The sequence below is a fragment of the Camelus dromedarius genome, chromosome 1 (genome assembly GCF_036321535.1).
Source record: "Camelus dromedarius isolate mCamDro1 chromosome 1, mCamDro1.pat, whole genome shotgun sequence".
In the NCBI taxonomy this organism is placed as follows: Eukaryota; Metazoa; Chordata; class Mammalia; order Artiodactyla; family Camelidae; genus Camelus; species Camelus dromedarius.
In genome coordinates this window covers 88,510,810-88,534,321 of record NC_087436.1, presented here as the reverse complement: position 1 = coordinate 88,534,321, position 23,512 = coordinate 88,510,810, and the positions used below count along the sequence as shown (strand labels likewise).

Sequence of the window (23,512 nt, the reverse complement as noted above, 5' to 3'; positions counted from 1 at the left end):
TTTCTATTTTGTAAGCCTTTTGCTTCCTCATTACTGCTACTTTTTGCCCAGTTTCTGTCCCTTGAGTCTCAATCGTCCCAATTGCAGTTGCCTAGCAAAAAGTTCTAGACAGACAGGAGGGAGGAAAGAGTGATTGATGCATATTTAAAAAGAAAATTAAATTCTAAAGAATAAAGGCATTTACATCATTAAAAAGTCCACAAAAACAATAAATGCTGGAGAAGGTGTGGAGAAAAGGGAACCCTCCTATACTGCTGGTGGGAATGTAGTTTGGTGCAGCCGTTATGGAAAACAGTACAGAGATTTTTCCAGAAAGTAAAAATAGACTTATCATATGATCTAGCAATCCCACTTCTGGGCATATATCTAGAGGGAACTCTAATTTGAAAAGATACATGCACCCCAATGTTCACAGCAGCACTATTTACAAAAGCCAAGACATGGAAGCAACCTAAATGTCCATCGACAGATGACTGGATAAAGAAGTTGTGGTATATTTCTATAATGGAATACTACTCAGCCATAAAAAGAATAAAATAATGTCATTTGCAGCAACATGGATGGACCTAGAGATTGTCATTCTAAGTGAAGTAAGACAGAAGGAGAAAAAAAATACCATAGGATATCCTCATATGTGGAATCTAAAAAAAGAAAGAAGACAAAAATGAACTCTACAAAACAGAAATGGACTTGTAGACATAGTAAACAATCTCATGAATTTATAATGTTAAAGCTTCTTTTTCAAAATCTAAAATACTTTAGCATGAAGACATGATGTAGAAATAAGGAGTGAAATGAAATGAGATACAAGTGAAAAATTTTTTAGAGAAATTAAAATTATTTATATATATTTGCTATTATACGTGCAACTAGTTCACATTATCTACCTATATGCACTGCTACTAATAAGCCACATCCAGAGACACAAACCCTAAACAACTAAAATGAAGGATCCTTTAAAAGCAACGCAGGGTTATAACAACTTAAATAAAATGTAATGTTCTAATCAAAAGAGCTGAATTCAAGTTGCTGTTTTATCACCCATTGATGCCTGACCAGGGGAGACTTACTTTAAACTTCCAAGCCTCACTTTTTTTATATGTAAAATGGGGCTAATAGAACCTGTCCTTCCTCCCAGTGAACATTAAATGAGTGCAGGCCCCCAATTTACACTCCAAAATACAGTGGTTAGGAACATAGTAGAGGTTTGAAGTCGCTCCTCTAGGGCACTGGGAAAACTACACAGGATGACAACAGCTTTGGTTAACAGTTATGGCAATGACTATAGATCAGGTATACAGCAGTTGCCCAATAAGTATTTGCTGATTATTATATTAGGTAGGATGATGGACTTCATGCCCAGACACTGTTTTAATTTCAATTCTTCATGCCCAATAACCATTTTGATTTCAATTAGAAACTCTACCAATGTTTTGTTGAGGAACTGTAGGCAAATCATGTAAGTTTTCAAACTTTCTTTTTTATCATTTGTAAAATTGGAGTCTTAATAGAACCTACCTCACAGAATCCTGGTAAGGATTCATTAACTCATTCAATAGTCCACAAATATTTTCTGAACACCAACTACACGCTAGCCATCACTTTAAGCACTCACCAGGTTGTAGAGAGAGAAAAAGAAGGCTCCATCATTGTGGAGCTTATGTTCTAGTGGGGGAGAAATAAAATAAATACACATGAAGCTCTGAAATAGTGACGAGTGCTTTGATGGAAATAGAAAAGCATAGGTAGAATAGAAAGTATTGCAGGGCGGTGGAGGGGTTGCTGCCAATTAAACAGAGTAGTTAGGGGAGATATCCTGGTGGAGGGGACATTTAAGTTACACACTTACCAAAATGAAAGTAACATGTACCAAGCTGTATATTCTTGGCAGATAGAGCTCAATGTGTATCAGCTATTTAATTTTTTAAAGATGACTGTATTTGCAAAATGACATTAGAATGGAATTTTTCCTGTCTCACTTTCAAAAAAATCAGGGGAAAAAAATCAGCTACATTCAAGCCTAAGGACACATTTTATCTGAACTGACTTAAAAATAAGCCTTGTAGCCTCATTCCTGCCTCCGTAAACTGCCAGGGACTATTTCTCTTCCTCACACTCCATGCATCTTCCATTGCCCTCAAAACATCATCCTCAGAGATCCTGACCCCAGGCCTGAGCCTCAAGGATCCCCACATAGTGATGTCAGAGATGTCATTATGGCAGGTTCTCTAGGGGAGCAGTCATTTGTCAGCCACCCATGTAACCAGACAGCTACAACCCAAACATTCAAATAAAAAGAACTGTAATTTATTAAAAGGGCTCCTAATAAAACATAATGAAATTTGAAGTAAAAGTGATACATTTTTCCTCAAAGTTTAAATTGCCCTTATGAGATGCATATATTTAAACATCTCAGAAGAGGGATTTAAGCTTTAATTCTTTCGTTTTGATAGGGGTTCTAGGATGACTTCAACTTTCCCTTAATCACATGTCTCCCCTTCATTCTTCTATTTATTATACTTATTTAATCCAACACACAGGAACGGAATTTTTATCTATCCTTTAGATATAGGAAAACCATGATCTGATGCACATAGTATCAGGGAGCAAAGGCCAGTAGGGTAACCAAGGGGCACAGAAACGTCTTAGGGAAGCTGATGTCACTGGAAAATTGCGCTCATCACTTCCCTGGGAATTCATTTTACAGTAAGTGGATGGAAAGGACATTCTGATGGGACACTTGGGGTATTGGTTGGGAGCCCCAAGAGACATCACTGCTCTGTCTTCAAATAATGGGTCAAGTTAATCACCCTTAGTTTTGAGGGGGTTGTTTTTGTTTTTTTCAACTAGAGTCTGCAAGTTTGGAACACAACTAAATTGCTTTGGGTAATAAAACAGGATCTAGGTAATGTCACCTGGAGTTTTCCCTCTTGACCACATTGCTGCTCCTCTAAGTAAACGTTCAACAAATACTTAAAGAATATTGATCTGAATTATGCCAAATGATTGACCTATTCTGGTCCACCCAAGGTTACTGATGAAAACCCCAGCCAAGGGTTCAATTGAGGCAAAATACTACTCTGGGAAATCACAGAAGAGCAGTATCCAATGATCTGCAAAGAGCCACTTCTGTCAGAGCTCAGGATTCTTAAATTCTCTGAAAATAAATATTGTATCCTTTTATCACTATTTAATTTTTTTTCATTGAAGTATAGTTGGTTTACAATGTTGGGTTAATTTCCGGTGTACAGTATCATGTTTCAGTCAGTTTCAGTTATATATATATATATAGATATAGATATAGATATAGATATAGATATAGATATATATACACACACACATTCCTTTTCATATTCTTTTCCATTATTGGCTACTACAAGATATTGAATATAGTTTCTTGTGCTATACAGTAGGACCTTGTAATTTATCTATTTTATATATAGTAGTAGTTAGTATCTGCATATCCTGAACTCTCAATTTTTCCCTCCCCTCCCCACTTCCCCTTTGGCAACCGTAAGTTTGTTTTCTATGTCTGTGAGTCTGTTTCTGTTTTGTAAATAAGTTCATGTGTGTCATTTTTTTATATTCCACATATAAGTGATATCATACGGTATTTTTACTTCTCTTTCTGGCTTACTTTATATCACTGTTTAGACAAAAATCAGTATTTTTACTTCTGAGAAAAGGAAAAAATGTGCCTTTTAAGCACCTATTATTGAGCTGAAAAGAACACACATGCTTGTCACTTTCATAGATTAATCTTATTCAATTCACACATTGATCCAGTGAGTTAGGTGTTGTTATCCCCATTTTACAGGTGAGGAAATTGAGGCCTGGAAAAGTGAAGTAACACCCAAGCCACACAAAGTTCAAACAATTTGCCCAGGTCACACAACTAGCTTGGGCAGAGTTATGACAGAAATCCAGATGTGACTGACTCTAACATCTGCGTTCTTTCCATGACACCAGGACGTTGTGCAACACTTATCTGGGTACCACATATACTTACATCATCACTTTAGCCTCTTCAATGAAATCCTCTTCAGACATGGAGCCTTCGTTGATGGCCTTGATAGCCACCTGGACATGTGCTCGCCATTTGCCTAAATGGACCACCCCAAACTGACCGCTTCCAATCTCCTTTACAAAAGCCAACTCAGACGGGTCTATCTCCCACTTTTCTGGAAAAGTAAAACATCTGTGTTACAAGCAGGGGAAACATGTTAAATTTTTAGAGCTAGAAAAGATTTAGGAGTTATCTAGACCTATTCTCCTACAAAGAGGTTTAAAAAAATTTATAAATGAGTGGAAGAGACCTGTCACCATTTTAAATACCCTCATTGTGACTTTAAAGTGTAATTCCAGAATTCAAGTTTAAAAATACAAACTTTAGTTCCTTGGAGAGAAATTATAGGTATCAAAACATGCTTTTTTTCCTGAGATGCCCAGGATGAATCACAGTTCTGTGCCTTTCTAAACTAAGCCTACCAAAACTAGACCTGGGACCTACAATATGTGTGTCCCCAGTCCATTTATGTCCTGCTGAGTAAACTTGTGACACAGAGAACATTTGGGCTCCCCTGTCTCAGTTTCTTTTATTGTTCCTCTGCCCACTCCCACCCCTAAAGGGTTTTTCTGCCCTTTCTCCTTTGCAAAAAGTCTAATCAATGTATCTAATAAACATTTCCAATATTAAGGTTCTAATCCATATTTAAGTGTATGTTTGCAATGAGATTTGCATTACTGAATATTTCTCATTCAACAGATATAAATCAGAAGAAAAAAAAGCAAAAGAAAGAACTGTTTTTAAATTCACCCTCTGGAAAACTCTTGAAAATCAAATCTTAACTTTTTAAGTATCTCCTTTTATATAGCAACACCACCATCTGCTGGACATTTAGAATAATGCATTTAAAAGAGTTGTAAGGGCTTATTGTCATTTTTTCCAGCTTTTCTTTCTTCCTTTTTTTAAAAATTTCATTATTTATTTATTTAAATAATTTACTGAGGTGAAGTTCACAATCTAGAAATTAACCATTTAAAAATAAACAATTCAGTGGCATTCAGTACATTCACAATGTTGTGCAAACACCACCTCTGTCTAGTTTCAAAACATTCCCATCACCCAAAATAAAATCTCTTACATATTGAGCACTTTCTCTCTATTGACACCCTCCTCCCAGCCCCTAGTAATCACCAAAATGCATTCTCTTTCTTTGGATTTATCTGCTCTGGATATTTCTTTTTTTTTTAATTTACATATATATATACTGTTCATTGTTTCCAAGAACAGTTTAGAGCTTTAGCTTTTTAAACTTACATAGTTATCAAAGGAATAACGCCAACCACAAAATAAGAATTAACATAATGCAATAATCCAATCATAAAGGACAGTCAAATGTGCTTACACACATACAAGAAATCAGTTATCTAAGTTATAAATAGTAAGTAGTTCATTTGTGTTCTTTTCTTTAAGATTCCACAGATAAGTGATATCATGTGGCATTTTTCTTTCTCTTTCTGGCCTAATAGGTGTGTTTTGAAAGTAACACAGGAGAAAATATACGTGACTTTGAGGTGGCATAGATTTATTCAACAAGTTATAACCATAAAGGAAAATATTGATAAATTATACTTCAAAAAATCCTATTTATTAAATACACCCCGTTAAGGGAATGAAAAAGTAAGCCACAAACTGGGAGAAGATGTTTTTTACAACACAAAACCAACAAAGAGTTCCTAGTCGAAATAAGAATAAATCAATTAGGAAAAGGCAGATAATCCTATTTTTTAAGAGTTAAAAAAAAAAACTTGGAAAAGAGGGTAGAGTATAGCTCAGTGGTAAAGTATGTGCTTAGCATGCACGAGATCCTGGGTTCAATCCCCAGTACCTCTATTTAAAATACACACACACATATATATACACACACACACATATATATAATTAAACCTAATTACCTCCCTGCCACAGAAATAATTAATTTTTAAAATAATTTTGAAAAAACTTGAATAGAGTATTCTCTCACAAAAGAGAATACCTGAATGGCCACTGAACGTATGAAAAGTTGATCAACATAATTAGCCATCAAGGGAAGGCATATTTAAACCAAAATGGGATACCACTACACATGTGCCAGACTGGCTCAAATGAAAACCAAAAGCAAAACCAAACCAAACAAAACCCACAAGAATACAACAACTGGCGAGGGCAGAGGCAGAGCAGCTAGAACTCTTAGGCACTGTTGACTGAAGTGTAATTTCATACAAGCTCTTTAGGAAACTGACTAAATCTGAGCATGTACACACTCTATGACCCAGTAGTTCTACTTTTAAGTGTATATCCAACATTGTGGGGGCACAAGTGTGTATTATACTTTATCAAACACAAACAAGAATGTTCATAATAATATTATTTAGAAGAGCCAAAAAAATTGCTTACAACCAAGACGGCCATCTAAAGAAGGATGGGCAAATCAACTGTGGTGTGGTCATGCAGTGTAGCAGTGAACCACAATGCCGATGAAACAGCCACCCCAACACCGTGGTTGAATTCACACTCTGAATGATGAGAGAAAGAAGCCAGGCATGGGTGCACGATGTCTGATTCCATTTATATAAAGACGTCAAAACCAGGCAAAATTAATTGGGCTCTAAACTTATGAATTGTGCACTGTTTTGGATGTTAAAAACTTGAAAATTGTATTTTTTCAATTAAAGAGGACCATGTTTAACTTAGATAAATTGCTAATGGTAGAATTTTTATTATATGTAGTATTTATGGGGCAGAGAAATAATCTAGGCCCTCATAATACTCTGAAATCACATTTCCATCCCAGTTCATAGAAACCCTGATTTCTGGTTAACTATTACACAATAATTGTGTTATCTTTTCTCCCCACACTTAATGGAGGCACTGGGGATTGAACCCAGGACCTCATGCATGCCAAGCACACAATATACCACTGAGCTTTATCTCCCTACCCTGTGTTATCATTTTTTTTTTCAGTATATTTTGAGTCCCAGTAATGAGAGAAATTTAAGGAAACAGTGTCACCAAATTAGAAAGCAGGATTCTTTGGATCTCACTTATTTTCACAGATTTGCAATGATCACATTCACTAGAAAATAGTTCAAATCAAACTTTGTCCAAGTTCTACTTGAAAAAGGTAAAGAGGACACATTTTAGTGGTTTTCTTGAGGAGCAGTCATTTGCCAGTCACCCACATAACCAGGCAGCAAAAACTCAAATGTTCAAGTAAAAAGAATTGTAATTTATCAAAAGGGTTCCAAATCATGTATAATGAAATTTGAAGTAAAAGTGAAACATTTTCCCCCTAAATTTAAATATGAGATGCATATATTTAAACATCTCAGACAGGAGATTTAAACTTTGCAAAGAAATGTATCTAGACAGTCATCTCAAAAGAGTTGAGGCTTTAACGAACATAGAGGGAACTTGGGGTACACTCTTCACTGTACTTGATGTTCGCTCAGGCACAGATGAATACTTTACCGTAGCTAAAACCAGCTGTGGCTGGCAAACAGCTGCCCATCAGCCCAACGGGGTAGCGGAGACGGGACATGAGCCCTGGGGAGAAAGAGAAGTCAGCCTTTCAATCCTAGTTACTAAAACAAAAGAAAAACCCAACTATACTAGAAGATAGCAGCATTCCTTAAATAAATCAGTCAAAGAAGTATTCTACAGTTAGTCTCTTTGCTCTTTTCCCACTTGAGAAACACTTCACAAAAAATAATATGCTCATTGAACACAAATTAAAGAATCCAAGAAAATAGGAGGATAAAATAAAGAGTCCCTTATAAAATCTTAGCATCCAGAGATACATTGTTATCATTTTGGTGAACATCTTTGCAAAAATCTCTGTATGTTTATTTGAAAGCATAGATGCATAAAATACATTTCACAGAAATGTAAATGTTTTGCTATAAGCTTTTTACACTCAACATGTAATTGATATATGTCAATGACTATAAATAGAACTTAGTTATTTCCAAGATTTCACTGTTGTAAAATATGCTATAAGTTCTTAAATATCCATTTGGATGTGCCTCTCAAATTATTGCCTCAGGACAAATTCCTTAAAATGTGTTTTCCTGATCAAAGGGTGTCTATAAGGTTTGTACTAATTTCATTTAACGACCAACAATGTTTAAGTGCACCCATTTGCCCACCCTTCTCTTTGAGAACAGTTTTTTTTAATAGCATGGTAAATGCTTTAAATCTTTTAATCTTTTCATTGGGTCAACATGTAGTAGTCTATATAGTCAATTTCAGTTTTGTTCAACAAGCCTTGAGTATTTCTTCAACTAATATTTATTGAAAGCCTGCTTTGTGCCAAGCATTATCTAGATGGCAGGAGACAGCAGTGAGTAAGACAGTGATGGTCCCTACTCTCATGGAGTATATATTCCAGTGGAGAAAGAGAAAATAAAGAAGGACATGCACACACAAGGAAAAGCAGAAGATGATGAGTGCAAGCAAAGTACATAAAATAGAGCTTATTTAGAACAAGTGCTCACGGAAGACCTTTCTGACAAGATGACAGCTATGCTGACATTGATTGACAAGGAGCCATCCGACAAAGATCAGGAGGAAAAGCATTCCAGGCAGGTGGAACAACATGTGCAAAGGCTGGAAGACAGAAACAAGCCTGGCCGGTATAAGAACAGAAAGGAGCATAATTAAGTGCCCATTGTGAGCAAGATGCTCTTCTAGGTTGATCCCAAAGATTCCAGAGGACCAAAGATGAGGAAAAAGAGGACTCTGCCCACCGGGGCTCCATCTCAGTGAGGAAAGACAGGGAGAGAGAGGCAGGTCATTTCAATATAAATGGAGTAAGTCCTGTGATGGTGACCACAAGGTGCTCTGGGGCACAAGAACTCAAATAGGGGAGTGGTTTGTTCAGATTTACATTTTTGGTAGATCATTCTGGAATCAGTATGAATGATGGATTGAGAGGAAGTCAACATCAGAGAAGACAAGATCGGTTAAGAGGCCACTGCAATTGTCCAGGTGAGCAATTATTAGGGGGGCACCAGTAGGCAGCGAGAGGCAGGGACCTACATGAGACATATTTAAGATATGAAATTAATTGCACTTGATTATTAATCAGAAGTTATCTATTAAGGGGAATGGAAGCATCTATTGTGATTCCCATGTTGCCAGCTCCTGTATGATTACCCGAGACAGACAACAGGAAGAGTAGGTTTAGAAGGAAAGCCATGGTATTTATTAGATAAAGAGTTTCATTTCATCATTGAAGTTCATGGCCTTTGGGACTGCAGGGTCTGTGTCTACCAGGCAGAATAATTATGCAAAGAGATATGTCTAGGGTAAAAAGAAAAGTGATCAGGGATGGATGCCTGAGGAACACCAATGTTTAAGCAAGAGTAGAAGCAGGACCCATTGGTAAGACCCATGAGGAATGATCTGAGTTAGAGAATCAGAAAGGGTGGTGTCAAACATCTAGGGAGCAGGGAAGTTCAAGAGATGCCACTGCCAAAAGTAGCAGAGAGTACCTGCAAGTGCGAGAAGCAGAAAGCATCACTGTATGGGGGTCATTGGTAAAACACAGGGCAATGGAGGCAGAAGCCAGATGGCAGGTGTTTCAAAAACAAATGGAAAGTGAGGAAGTGAAGAGAGTGCATGTGGACACATTTTTCCAAAAGTGTGATTTAAAAGAGCAATGTCTGAAGGAGGAAAGGACCAAGGGAGAGCTTTGTTTTCATTTTTGTACTAAGTTTACAGACTAAAGGGAGAAAGGCAGAAGAAATGGAAGAGATACAGGAGAGAAAGAAAGAGTGGGTGGTGGGCGGTCCCAACAGGAGAGGAGTGGTGGGAATAAGCACAGGCTTGGCGGGGAGGTTGGTACAGCTCAAGAGGTAGAGCGCGTGCTTAGCATTCATGAGGGTCCTGGGTTCAATCCCCAGTCCCTCCTCCAACAAATAAATAAATTAGTAAACCTTTAAAAAAAAAAAAAAAAAGCACAGGCTTGGCCCCTCCACTCCTGGAGGGGAGGAGAGGGTGAGAGCGTGGGGGCAGGAGGATGTGCCTGACATAGGTGACTCCAATTTTATTTTAATTTAATTTAATTTTTTAAATTGAAGTATAGTTGATGTACAATATCATATAAGTTACAGGTGTACAATACAGTGATTCACAATGTTTAATGGTTGTACTCCATTTATAGTTATCATAAAACACTGGCTATTTTCCTGGTGTTGTATAATATATCCTTGTAGCTTATTTTATATGTAATAGTTTGTACCTCTTAGACTTCAGTTTTCTTATTGAAGTAGACAGCGAGGCAATTTGCTGACAGGGCAGTGGATAACACTGTCAAGGGGGTCTTGAGGAGAATGATAAAAGTTTGAACAGAAAACAGGAAAGGATGCTGACCAGTGACTCTGAAGACCTAGCTGAGCCCTTATGGAGCTGGTGTCTGTAACATATGATCCAGATACAGAACATAATGAGAATTTCCTTAAGACCCTAACACTTTCCTCTCACTTCAAAGTTGGTGTTTGCCAAACATTTTTATTCTGTGAATTACTACCAATGGTTTCATGATAGTCCATCTCTCTAACAGAAAAAAAAAAAAATGTCACTCTTTGCATGGTCCTCACTACTGGTAAGGAGATGAGCTGTCATGAGCTAAAGCGACCAGAAGTCAAAAAGAAGACAGGGTGGTCATGGGTTTCAATTTACAGCGTCTTCTAAACTGGACCCTCCAATGATGTAATTTGCCTCTTTCTAGAGGAGACAACAGGCATTAAACACAGACTCTGGAGCTGGTGGGTTCGATGACTGCATTGGTTTCAAAGATTTCTCCTAGTTAAATCTCAGCGCAAATACTTATTAACTGTGTGACCTTGAGCACAACTCATGCCTCGGTTTCCTCATCTGTGAGACAGAGATATCGACAGCATCCCCCTCACAGGATCTCTCTGAAGATTAGATACGCAAATGTACACAAAAGCACTCAGAGCAGGGGCTGGCTCAAAGTGAGTCTTCAATACACATCTGCTCTTCTGGGTCCATGTCTTTCCTCTGACCATCCCTCTTCCTCTGTGTCTTATCTCTTTTCTGCTCTCTTTTCTCCCTAATAAACAGCAGCCACAGTTGTAAGTTTTCAACCCTGTTTTTCATTTTTCTTATTGCCTGATTGAGCTTATATTTTAAAAATTACTTGTGTGGTATATTGCACATTATAAGAATAATTTATCTATTTCGTAATTTAAAAGCCCAAGAGCAATCTATAAAGTAGAAAACAAAAGCTTCCTTATTCCCAGTCTCAGTCCCCAGAGGTAAACATGAACACTTTGTAGTCTGCTATAATCTTATTCGTCTAAATATTACCTACACTTTTAACAGAGGTTTTCTATGCACACCTGAATGTGTCGATGTAAGTATTTATTTTGCTAAAGCAGGACTATAAATGTACTGCTTTACATTTTTTTCTTTACTAAACAACATATCACTAACATCTTTTCGTGCCAGCACCTCCTGATCTACGTCAGTATTCTTTTAACCTCACACCATAACCATCTGTTTCTTAAATTTTCTCTTTGAAGGAGCGGGAAAGAAGAGTGTGAAGACAAGTCAGCGCTGATCTCCTAATTCTACGGGTTTCTATGTCTAACCACAAATGCGTCCTCACTGGCCCTGCTTAGACATGTCGCCACTTCCTCTGTAACCCAACTCCCAGTGAACACCGGGAATACCCATGTGGACGCATCCAACAAGTGGCTAAAAATTTCCTTGGATGTATTCCTGATGTTTAGAACCAGTGCAATGGAAAAGTGGCCGCTTTCCAAAAGGGTGTGGTTTTTTTTTTTTGTCATTACACTTTTTCACGAGAAAAATTTTTTAAAGTACTGCATGGCAAGAAGTCAAAACAATATGAAAATTGCAGTGGGTTCCAAATGCGACAATGCTGAGGTAAAAAGATTCCCCCATGGGCTCAAAGCAATCCAGTACAGGTTAGAGGAGGGCTGAAGGCCAGAGCTGTGACTGTAAATGTGGTGGAACCTTCTGGAATCCTAAATCTTTTCCATAGATGGTAGGTTTGCAAAAATGGTAATTATAAATATGTAAATAGGTAAATATGCCTCTGGTATACTCAAGTCAAACTGTCACTGTGAAAGGCTCTGTCTTGTATAACTTCTTCTGTTCTCCAAGCAAGAAAGAACAGAGAACAAGAGATTTAAGGGTAATTTGCTAATGCAACTGTGTAAAGCAGAGAGCAAATTTATCAGAGCAAAGAGAAAAAAGTATGATTCTTTAGGACATTTGAAATTGTATTATATTTCACTCCATGTAAATTTCAAGGGCAAATGCATCATGATTAAATGGCCTTTTGCTTCTCTGTCATCGATCATTTTTCTAACCTGGCAGAAATGTAAAAAGTCAGCCTACCTCTCGCCCCCTGACTAGGAAAAGAAAAAAGCAGCAACAGGGAAGAGAATCGCTCAGAAGACAGGTTGTATTTCAAGCTCTTGAACATTTTTGCAGGGTTATTTGCTCCTGTTAAGTCTCTGACCAAAGATGCGTTGCCTGTCTGGGGCCCGGCGCCCCAGCTCTCCCCACCTGAAGTTCCCGACGTACCGGCTGCGTTGTGTTGGTGATACCAGATCAGCTCAGGGACTGATTGAAAGAGGTGCCTTTCAGCCACGTACCACTGCCCAGAGTCATTCCTTTTAATCTGATAATGTTTGATGGTGGCCTCCATGCTTCTACAATCAATAAAACATGAGTTTGTCAACAAGCAAAAGATCACTTGGGAACTAAGTCGGTGCATTAAGCGACAGGACTCCACCTCCAAAACGTGCACCCTAGCAACACTGCGCGCTGAAGAGGAGACTGGATTAAACTCCACAGGCGCCTCACCGCCCCGGGGAAGTTCCTCAGCTATCGTGTCGGGGCCTTAGGTTCAAATATAGCTTCAACCAAAGTGGTCTTGGTGGTTAAGTCTAGTGTCCAAAAAAGTAGACCTCATAATGGACACTTGTAAGTATTCACTGAATATTAAATATCGGTTCAGTGAATGAACAAATGCACTGTAAGAGATGCGAGGAGATGTAAGACAAAGAAGGGGGGAACCAGTACAGGGTGTATGGAGGAGCAGGTCTGCTACGGGCAACTGGGGCTTAATCCCTCCAGGAAGTGATGAGAGTTCGGGGAACACACCTCGGAGTCACCCCACTAAAGTGCAAAGGGGCTGAGGGACTTACCCTCCACTCCTTAAGGATGGAGAGTCACTCCTAGGATGCTAACTCTCAGGTACTTCTAGTCCACCCCTGGGCTCCACGAGCTCCCACAGCCAGAGAACATCCTCAGGCAGGAAGAAACAGGAAGCTTTCTGAGTGCAGGGGCACTCTCTGCAGGAAAACCCCAGGTACCGGGGCTACGAGGAAAGCACCCCTGGTGCCGAATACAACTAATCAAAGCTCCTCGCGTGATGGTTGAGAAAAGAAGACGAGAGAAAGTGACTTATCCAAAGTCACACACAGAGCTTGTTAGGGATACGACTGGAAACGATTATTTGACCCAACTTCCAGGCCAGTAATTTTCTATATTACACTCTTATTTACATTCTCTACGTGATGGTATCTCCACAACAAACACTGTACCAGGAACAGTTATTTCTAAAGTGACCAAAATCACAATTGCTTACCTCCTAGCCTTTATAAACACAGAAATGGTGTAGGATCCCAAATGTCTTGAATCTCTGACAATAAATGCACCTTCTTTAGACTGCAAAGCAAATTCATTCATTGTACAAGGTTATTCCTTCTTAGGAAGAAAGGTAAACCTACATCTCAATAATGAAAACCAAAGCTATACTAACTTACTATAAAAGGATGATACAGTTTTTACAAGTACACACAATCTCATCTCAAATCTTTATAGGTTTACATGTAATACCCATAAAATAAAATATAATTGGGACAAGGATTTGTAATGTGTGAGTATTTAAAACATTTTTGCTCCTGATTTTTCTAAGAAGAGTTCTGCATCTGACAACCTTGTACCCCACCATTTAGTTATTTTTGTTATACTGATAAAGATAATAGATAAAAATAGGTGATGAATATGAGAACTCTGAGACAGACTGGCAGGGTTGTTCTTTAGAGGAAAAGACACAACATGGCAAGTGTGGGTGAGGGAGGCAGGGAGAAATACATCTGGAGAGAGGAGGAGTGGGAAAAAAGACCAAAGTTCATGGTATGGATGGAAAGAGAATAAACTTGGGTGAGTCTGGAGAGAAGAGTAAGGAGAGACATTTCACTTGCTCCAGGGGTAGGTAGGGAAAGGCAGAATGAGAAATGGCAAGAGGGAAGACTATTATAATAAATTTGATGTTAGGTTATCAGTTGGACCCCCCCTCCATTGCCGTGTTCTGGGAAACACCAATAACGCTGTGAATTGCTTTCAAATAAGCTTGAAGGTTGGACTGTTTTGTTTGGTTGGTTTGTTTGACATTGTAAAAAAAAAAAATGTTTCACCTTTATTAAGTGTGCTTACACTCATGAAGAGGAAAATATCTCAGGGGGAGGGTAATAGCTCAGTGGTAGAGCACCTGCTTAGCATACACGAGGTCCTGGGTTCAATCTTCAGTACCTCTATCAAAAAAAAAAAAAATCTAAAAAAAATCATAGTCATTATATCAATAAACAAAAGGAATACAAAATAAGTGTATCCATCTGAAGAAGTTAGGAATTATAAAGTAAACCCAAGTAAGGTAGAAGAAAAGAATTAATACAGACAAAAGCAGAAAAAAATAAATGATAAAAATAAGAATATAATAAAGCTAATGATTAAATTCAAAATTTGCTGGTCTAGGGAAAATCAATAAAATAGGTAAACTGTTAATTAACCTAATCAATAAATAATGGGATAAATCTATGAAAAAATAAGTCACAATGATCCAGAAAAAAATTTAAAAATCTCCTTGACTCTGTGCAATAAATGTGAAAACTTGAATAAAATGGGTAATTAGCAGGCAAAACACAAAATTTATCAAAATTGATTCCAGAAGAGCCAGACGTTGAATGGATCTATGGAACTGAAAAATGGATAAAGTTTTTAAAGAGCTGCAAAATTAAAAAGCACTACAGTTGCATTGTGATGTTACTAAATCTTAAAGAAATCATAGAGAGACTGATTAAATGATCCAGAGCACATGGAAAGAAGAAAAACTTCTAAATTATACAAAGTGAGCTTAACATTAATACCAACAACACAGCACAGACAGCGCACAAAAGGGAAAACTACCAACCAGTCTCTCCCGTATCAACGCAAAACTCCTAACTAAATAGTAACCAACAGAATCCAGCAGCATGAAAAAAGAACAATACACTGTGACCAAGAGAGATCATGTACAGGAATGCAAATGTAATCTAATATTAGGGATTTTATTAATATGATACATCATATTAAAAATTCTAGAAAAAAATCCTATGACTATCTCCATAGATATTGAAAAAGCATTTGATAAATTTCAACTTCTAATACCAGGGTTTAAAATTCTGGGTAAGATGGGAATATACGTGTACTTCCTGAACACCATAACCATTATTTACTTTAGTCCCAAGTCCAGTGTTATGCTTTATGTGGAAGTAATTTCAACTAAAATCAGGAAAAAAGGAACACCCACTGTCAGCACTGGTACTTAACACTGTTTTGAGATACCAGCCAATGCAATTAAATGAGAGGCAGACATTAGAAACGTGTTAAAAATGTAAAAGAGTGTTGAAATAATCACTGTGTTGCTGATAAGATGATGTACCCAAAACCGAAGAGAATCGACTGAAAAACTACTACAAAAAATTTTGAATTTACCAAAGTTGTCAGTTACAAAATTAATTCACAGAAATCAAGATCTTTCAAATGTAAAAACAAGATATACCTACTTATAATAAGAACAAAAAGATAAAATACCTTAAAATCAACTTAAAAATACATGTGCAAGAGCTAAATGAAGAAAACCTTAAAACACCCTGAAAAATACAAAAGCATCTGCTTTTTCTTATTAGGTCTTCAGCCCATCTAAGATTTATTTTAGTTTGAGGTAGGGATCTAATTTTAATTTTTTCTATAGGGATAATTAATATATCGGTCCTAAAACAAATTGGTTCCAAACCCCATTGATTTATAATGCATAAACAATATTCTCTAAATAAATCTGTAAATTTAATGCAATCAACTGGAATGTTTTTTTTTTAAACTAGGCAGAGTAATTCTGAAGTTCATGTGGAATATATATATGTATATCCAGAATGTTTCTAAAAAAACAAATGAAGAAGGGAGGATAGCCACATCAAAGAAAGTGTTAGTATTTAAAACAATATAATGGCAGAACATGAATACACAGGCTGATCAACGAAACCAAGTAGAAAGCCCAGGTATAGGTTGTTTGTGTTTACGATGAAAGTGGCAACTCAAATCAACACAGAAAAGAACACTTGGTGAGGAAAAAACTTAACTTGGGTCGAAACCTCACCCATTATAATAGGAAAAATTACAAATGGATCAAACATGCCTGTGTGAAAAAATAAAACCACTAAAGTAATCAAAGAACATGGGAAATCTTTTATAAACTTGGAGTAGAGAAGTAATTCTAACCTGATAACAAACCCTAACGTCTTTAAAAAAATTGTCTTAAAAATTCCAATATATAAAATTCAAATACTATTCATGGCAAAAAAAAAAAAAAAAAGAGAGAGAGAGAGAATTCATAAACTGGGGAAAATGCTGCCACACATCACGAAGAGCTAATTTCCTTAACGTAGCTACATAGGTCCTACAGATTATGAGAAAAAGCATCAAAAATGCCATAAAATTGTTGCAAAGGAGATGGACCGCTACAGAAAAGGAAATACGAATGCATAGACTTTAATACAGAAAAAGAGGCTTAACATTCCCAGAATAAGAGAAAAGCAGATTAAATCCACCCTGAGAATGAGGTGTCAGAGAGCAAAGTTCCAAATGTTTCATTAAAACACTTAACTGGAATGACTGTGGGAAAATAAGCACTCTCTTACATGTCTAGTAGATATATAAATTGGTACAACCCTTACAGAGGGCGTTTTAATACCTTAAAAATTAGAAATGTACACTGCTTTTGACCCAGAATTTCTACCCTTGGGGATTTACCCTACAAATACTCACATAAATGGGAAAAGATGTATGTACTGGTTACCCATGGAAGCACTGTTTTAATAACAAAAGAGTATATGCTACTTAAATTTCTGTAATGAAGGATTGGTTAATTAAACTGTGATACATCCACACTAAGAAATACCATGCAGGTGTAAAATGAATTAGGATACTTTTTGTGTACTAATGTGGAAAGACTCCCAATATATACCATTAAGTGAAAAAGTAAGGTCAGAGAGTACATATATCATGTTACCATTTGTGTAAAAATAACACAAGAAAATGTATATATAATAAATATCTCTTGTATTGGTAATAAATATCTCTGAAAGGATACAAAATAAACTAATAATAATAGTTCATCTATAGGGAGGGGAATTGATGGGTTGGGGACAATGATGAAAGAAAACTTCAAAAACCTTTTGATTTTTGAGCCATATGAACATATTGGCTACTGAAATATGAAATAAATAAAATTATGAGACTTCTATGAATAATTTATGCAATAAGTTTGAAAATAAATATAAAATAGGCAATTCTTTAAGTAAATATGTTATCTCCAAAAAGTATCTCAAAAAAGAAAAGGAAATTAAATCAGTAGTCAAATAGCTATCTGTTTGAAAACATGGCATGCCAGACTATTTTATGAAAGATATAGCTGATTTTCAAGGAACAAATAATTTCTGTCTAATACAAACTATGCCAGAAATTGGAAAAAGAGATTAAAACCCCCACATTCCAACTCATTTTATGATGCTAGTATAGACTTTATACTAAAACTAGACAAAGGAAACAAAATTAAAAACCAGGCTCACTCTGAACATAACAGAACAAATGCTAAATAAAATATTTGGAAACCCAAACCAGCAATATATATTTTTAATGTCTCAGAACCAAGTAGGATTTAACCCAGACATATTTTTTAAAATAAAATTAGAAAATATGTAAATTACAAAAACTATTTTAAGATATACAGGAAAAATATGTATATTTTAATATATCACATACACACACTCTTCAGAGGGATTAAAGACCTAAATGTGAAAAGCAAATTTTTAAAACATTTAAAGGAAAATAGAAAATCCCTTTATTACTTCAGGAGAGAGAAGAATTTCTTATAGTAAATAAAACAAACAAAAGCAGAGATCATATAGGAAAATATTGAGAAATTTAACATTAACTTTTTAAAATTCTGTAAAAAAAAAGTTTTATAAAAATCCAGAGACCAAAAAAAAATACTTGTAACATATAACTGATGAAAGATTAATATTCAGAAAATGTCTTTAAAATAGACATTAATCAGTTTGAAAAAGCAAACACACTACAGAAAGATGAGCAAAGGATATTAACAGGTATGTAACAGCAGAGGCAGCACAAGTGGCCAAAAGACACGTGAAAAATTACTCCACTGAGCTGTTTACCAAGGAAATGTACATTTGACAAGATAATTAAAAAAAGTGAATTGGAAAAAAAATAAGTGTGGAAACTACCTATTGGCAAGAATGTAGAGAACAAATATTTTCATTCCCTGTAAGAGTATAAATTAGTACAAGTACTCTGAATCATGATTTGAACGTACAGTATCTAGTAATGTTAAAGCTGCACATACCCTCCCACCAGACTGTTCCATTTGCGGGGCAGAGCTGAAAGAACCATTTGCCCTTGTGTACAAAATGACATGGGTAAGGAAGTTCTTTGCAGCACTGTTTGTAAAAGTAAGAAATCAGAAACAATTTGAATGTTTATAGTGAAATGGATACATTTTCATACACTCAGATAACAAAATATTACGCAGTAGTTAAAGGAACGTGTTTGACCCATACGTACTCACATGAATTACGTTGAAAATACAATGTTTAACTAAAAAAATCAACATATATATGATCTCCCTTATGTCAAATGTTAAAACAGATAAAATAACACATTGTTTATGCACATTTATGTGATAAAAATACAAACACTCAGGCAAAATGGGGACACACCCTTCTACTGTGGTTGCCTCTGATGAGTGAGGACCAAAAAGAAGAGGGAGGGGTGGGCTTCAGCTGTATCTGGAATGTTTTATTTGGTTAAAGAGTGTTATGGCAAAATATCACGACTGGTAATACCTGGATTGTGGGTCTGAAAGGGTTTCCTAAAATTCCCAGTTCTAGTTTTTGTAGGGAGATCAGACCTCGCCGTGCTCTGGCCCCCAGTCAGATGCAGAATCTCTCATGCAAAACCCGCCCCATCCAGTGATTCGGGTCATATTACCTGTGACCAGCTGCTTACTGTGGACCTACTTGTCGACTTCCCTTCTCCAGTTCCGCCTGCGTGTCATGACATCATCATCCATTCTGAACTACTAATACGTAATGTCATCATGCCAAGCAGACACACATTTGCCACCAGGCTCCACTTCCCCACAGCCAGTGAGGCCAGGCCTGACCTCCACCTCCAACCCCTCCACCACCTGAGGCTGGCTCTGTGTCCTTCGTGCACGGCCACTCCCCCAGCTATCAATTGGAACTTCCCGTATCCCGAGCCATTACTGGCGCTGAGTTTTTAGTTACAGAACTGATTCTTTCTCTCTCATATTTCTAGATTTCCTCAACATCCGACATCAGGTCATAACGACACACATTCTTCTCACCTACTTTCTAGTTTTGACTCTACATTCACCCACAGTTGATATTTATCATCAGTTGGAAATTTAAACTATAAGCTGTTTTGTTTTGTTTTGACCTAAATGAGCAGTTTTGACCTACGTTTGATATTTTGGCTACTCCACTCTTTCTTTCGTTCCCAAAGAACGGAAGTACAGCCCCATGTATTTTTCTAGATCTGTGTTTTCATGAATCTGAGCTAAGCTCAGAAGGACAGAGTGTATATTGGATTGGCACTGTTGCAAAGGTGAACGGGCAATTCAAAGAAAGACTTCTGGCAGAACATTTTGGAATGAATGAAAGAGTTTTAGCATGTTAGAGTTAAAATCACTTCAAGAGAAAGACATTCCTGACATTATGGTTAAAATCAGTGGAAAACATGATCTGATATAAATACACCTAATTTACAGCTTATTAGAAAATGTTTAGTAGAGATGAAGTTGTAATAATATTTAGAATTGAAAAAAACAGAAAGCAATAAGACTTTTTTAGTTATATAGTCTTAATAATGTACCTCTCAGAAAATTTGAAAATATTCACAAATTTATTCATGAATAAACTGAATTACCTCTTGTCTCAAAAGACGTTCTGCCTGATTTCTGGTAATATTTTTATGGTACCACCTGTAAAAGCAATAAAAAAAATTTTTTTAATTTTATATTCCATTTCTTTCCAGAAAAAAAAAAAAAAAGCCTGCTTCATTTCCTTCATTTTTAAGAACTCATTCCAGAACTGATTTTACAAAATGGAGTGATTTTTAATTCAGATACACAATAATATACTATTATGTGCCAATTAATTTAGTTTAATACAGTTTTATTAATTGCAAGCCATTATCCTGTTTATTCTATCATAGCTCAATTCAACTTTATGACACACACTTAGTATATAATTTTGAATGATTTAACCTCCTGAAAATTTCCATGAAAAGTATGTGGTTAAGAAGTCATCATCTTCAACACACACTTCAATAACCACAGCTTTGGTTAAACAAACTAAAAAATTCTTTCCTCTCAGGAACATCTTATTTGCATGCTTTGATATGTGCTATGTACCTTTCTGAAATTAAAGTCATGCTAACATCTTTGACTCTGCTAACTATGTTACCTTGCAGTAAAGTTAGAGGTTCAGTAGAGTAAATGGAACAACCAACATGTAAATAACCCTGCCCCACTCCATCTCAGGCCCCATCTGGTTCCTTGGTCTCCCCTTATCACTAAGTTTGGTCACACTGGAATTCTTTCCTCACTCAAATTCCAAGTCCTACTCTGCCTCCAGTCTTGCTGTTACTTCTGCATGACACAAGTCATTATTAGATAAACAAGATTATACTGTAAAGCACAGGGAAATATTTACACGATCTTACGGTAGCTCACAGAGAAAAAAATGTGACAATGAATATATATATGTTCATGGGTAACTGAAAAATTGTGCTCTACACTGGAATTTGACACAACATTGTAAAATGATTATAAATCAAAAAAAATGTTAAAAAAAAAAGAAACATGTCATTAAATGACTTTAGAACACTGGAGCTAGACACAATAATCATAATTAAGTAACACTGTAATTAAAGTATATGGCTTGATATGACAACACATCAGTGAGCAAATGTTGCACAGGAAAGACAGGAAATAGTAAAACAAAGGAGAGAGAAAGAAAAATGGAAGAGCTTTCATTTCAAAACAAGATTTTTAAAAGGAGTTAATCTAACATTACCAGAAATACTGTTTGCGTGGACAGCGGAAGGAAGAATGCGTATATAACCATGCATTAAGTCAGGTGGGTGGGCCAGATGATGGCTAAATGAAACTCATACCTGCCCTTGAGAATGGAACCTATCTTATCACGTGGACTTCCCCTCTCCATTCATAGCAGAAAGCTGCCACTGAATTAGAATGGTCAGGTTTTAAAAATACTAATGTCCTCAAATTGAAAATGGACTTTTAAAAAGATGAACCACAGAGAATAGAGGATGATGACAGGTGATTCTGGAGTAATACAGCCACCTGTCGCTAATGGGATAAGAGTAGCTATGATGCTAACCCGTGAATATCACTCAGTACTTTTTAATGAATATTCATATTGTGGGAGGAAATTTCAAGATGAGTCTGAGACCTCTTGTTACAGAAAGAAGAAATTCTTTCAAAATAAATGAAGCAGAATTAAAGACACAAGGAATTAGTTTAAAGGGCACCCCTCACTGGCTACATTGTGAAATATGGATGCTAAAAAGCCAAGACTGCATAATGATATGCAAAAAAGGGAAAAATTAACATAAATTGATTTTTTTCTAAATAAAAAAATGTGTTGGTATTAATTTTGTTGCTTTGTATGTATTTATTATAGTGATAAATGATATAAGTAAATATATTAATTTTGTTTAAATGTAAATTGAGTCCATCCATGAGGAAGTCATGCTTAGAATGACTTTAAAGTAGTAACAAAAGAGCCAGATAGAAGTAAATGATGATGTAAATCAACTATACTTCAATTATAAAAAAATTTGAACATCACCTTACAATTGATGATATTAAAAAAGAAACATATGATGAATTAAAGATCCTTTAAAATAACGCAGAACTCCATCTGCATTATTATCATAATATATGTAAGGCAGAAAAAGATAGGAAGAATGCAATTTAGAGGAGGCTGGGGGCATGGTATTTCAGAATTTTATCTATTTAAATCAAAGGGTAAAAGTTAGAAGAGTTGTTTTGTTTTGGTTTGTTTTTTCAGAGAGGTAAGGCTCTCTTTTACCAAGACAACACTGATCATTAAACTAACACTGAATGATGTAGACAGGATTGGGGTGGGGCTTCTAACAACATATTAAAAAAAAAAATCCAGCATGTCCAACTGTGGTTGGGTACAATCATCCTATATATATGTAAGCCTCAAGTTCCATGTCCCAGTCTTAGGTTTCTGATCAATAAGTAACAGATCAATAAGTTATGGTCTTGAGTTTTAGACCTGGAGACCCTAATAGATCTGGGAAGGCAAATCAGCTTTAGTAAGTGACTTCCTAACCCTGAAAAGATTAAGCATGCAGCATAGAGACAACGAGATAAATCAGACTCATACTTCCATAGCTCAGAATAATCAATGTTTGCTATTTTAGATATCTATAATTTTAAAAGAATCTAGCATATCAGGTTTTTGTCTTTGATTTTAAATTTATAATTAATCTTAAACTTATTTGAAGTTTAAGAAGATTTAACTAATTTTTAAAATGACATTTGCACAGTTAAGAGAATTTGATTTACCACACATATATGTTTAATTTATTACATTTCCAGGATCATGTAAGGGCTTACAAAGAGCTGTTACAACTGCAGATTTGCCCCTCAGGCATGTGAAGCACTTAAAAAGAAAACTGAATGTATTCCATTTATTAATGGAAGTTAAATGTTTCAGGAAATTTAATTAACTGAACTTATAAATAAGACTGATTGTTTAAGGACATTTCCTATGTTGAGTATGAATTAAAGTGATCATTCTTATTTTTTTAGATTTATAAACAGTATATCAAGATTTACAAGTTAAATTTGAAGGCTTACTGAAAACTAGGTTTTTATACTATAATGTTGATAATTTGGATATTAATTTCAAACCAAAGGAGCCATAAATATTCCTATGTATAAAAACTCCCTCGAGACGTCAGAAGCCCACATGCACAGAGCACTCC

The 23,512-nt window shown here is 36.1% G+C and overlaps 1 protein-coding gene across 5 annotated transcripts in view; it reads right to left on the bottom strand.

Annotated features, from left to right (window-relative positions):
• Positions 1 to 23,512, bottom strand: part of TXK (TXK tyrosine kinase) — a 59,029-nt gene that overhangs the window by 10,440 nt on the left and 25,077 nt on the right. For all 5 annotated transcript variants that reach the window (XM_064486863.1, XM_064486849.1, XM_010992861.3 and 2 more), the window contains 5 exons: positions 20,393 to 20,447; positions 13,695 to 13,774; positions 12,626 to 12,753; positions 7,514 to 7,588; positions 4,010 to 4,181 (listed from right to left, as the gene is read on the bottom strand). In XM_064486863.1, the coding sequence (XP_064342933.1) occupies positions 4,010 to 4,181; positions 7,514 to 7,588; positions 12,626 to 12,753; positions 13,695 to 13,774; positions 20,393 to 20,447 (510 nt within the window). The remainder of the gene's footprint in view (positions 1 to 4,009; positions 4,182 to 7,513; positions 7,589 to 12,625; positions 12,754 to 13,694; positions 13,775 to 20,392; positions 20,448 to 23,512) is intronic.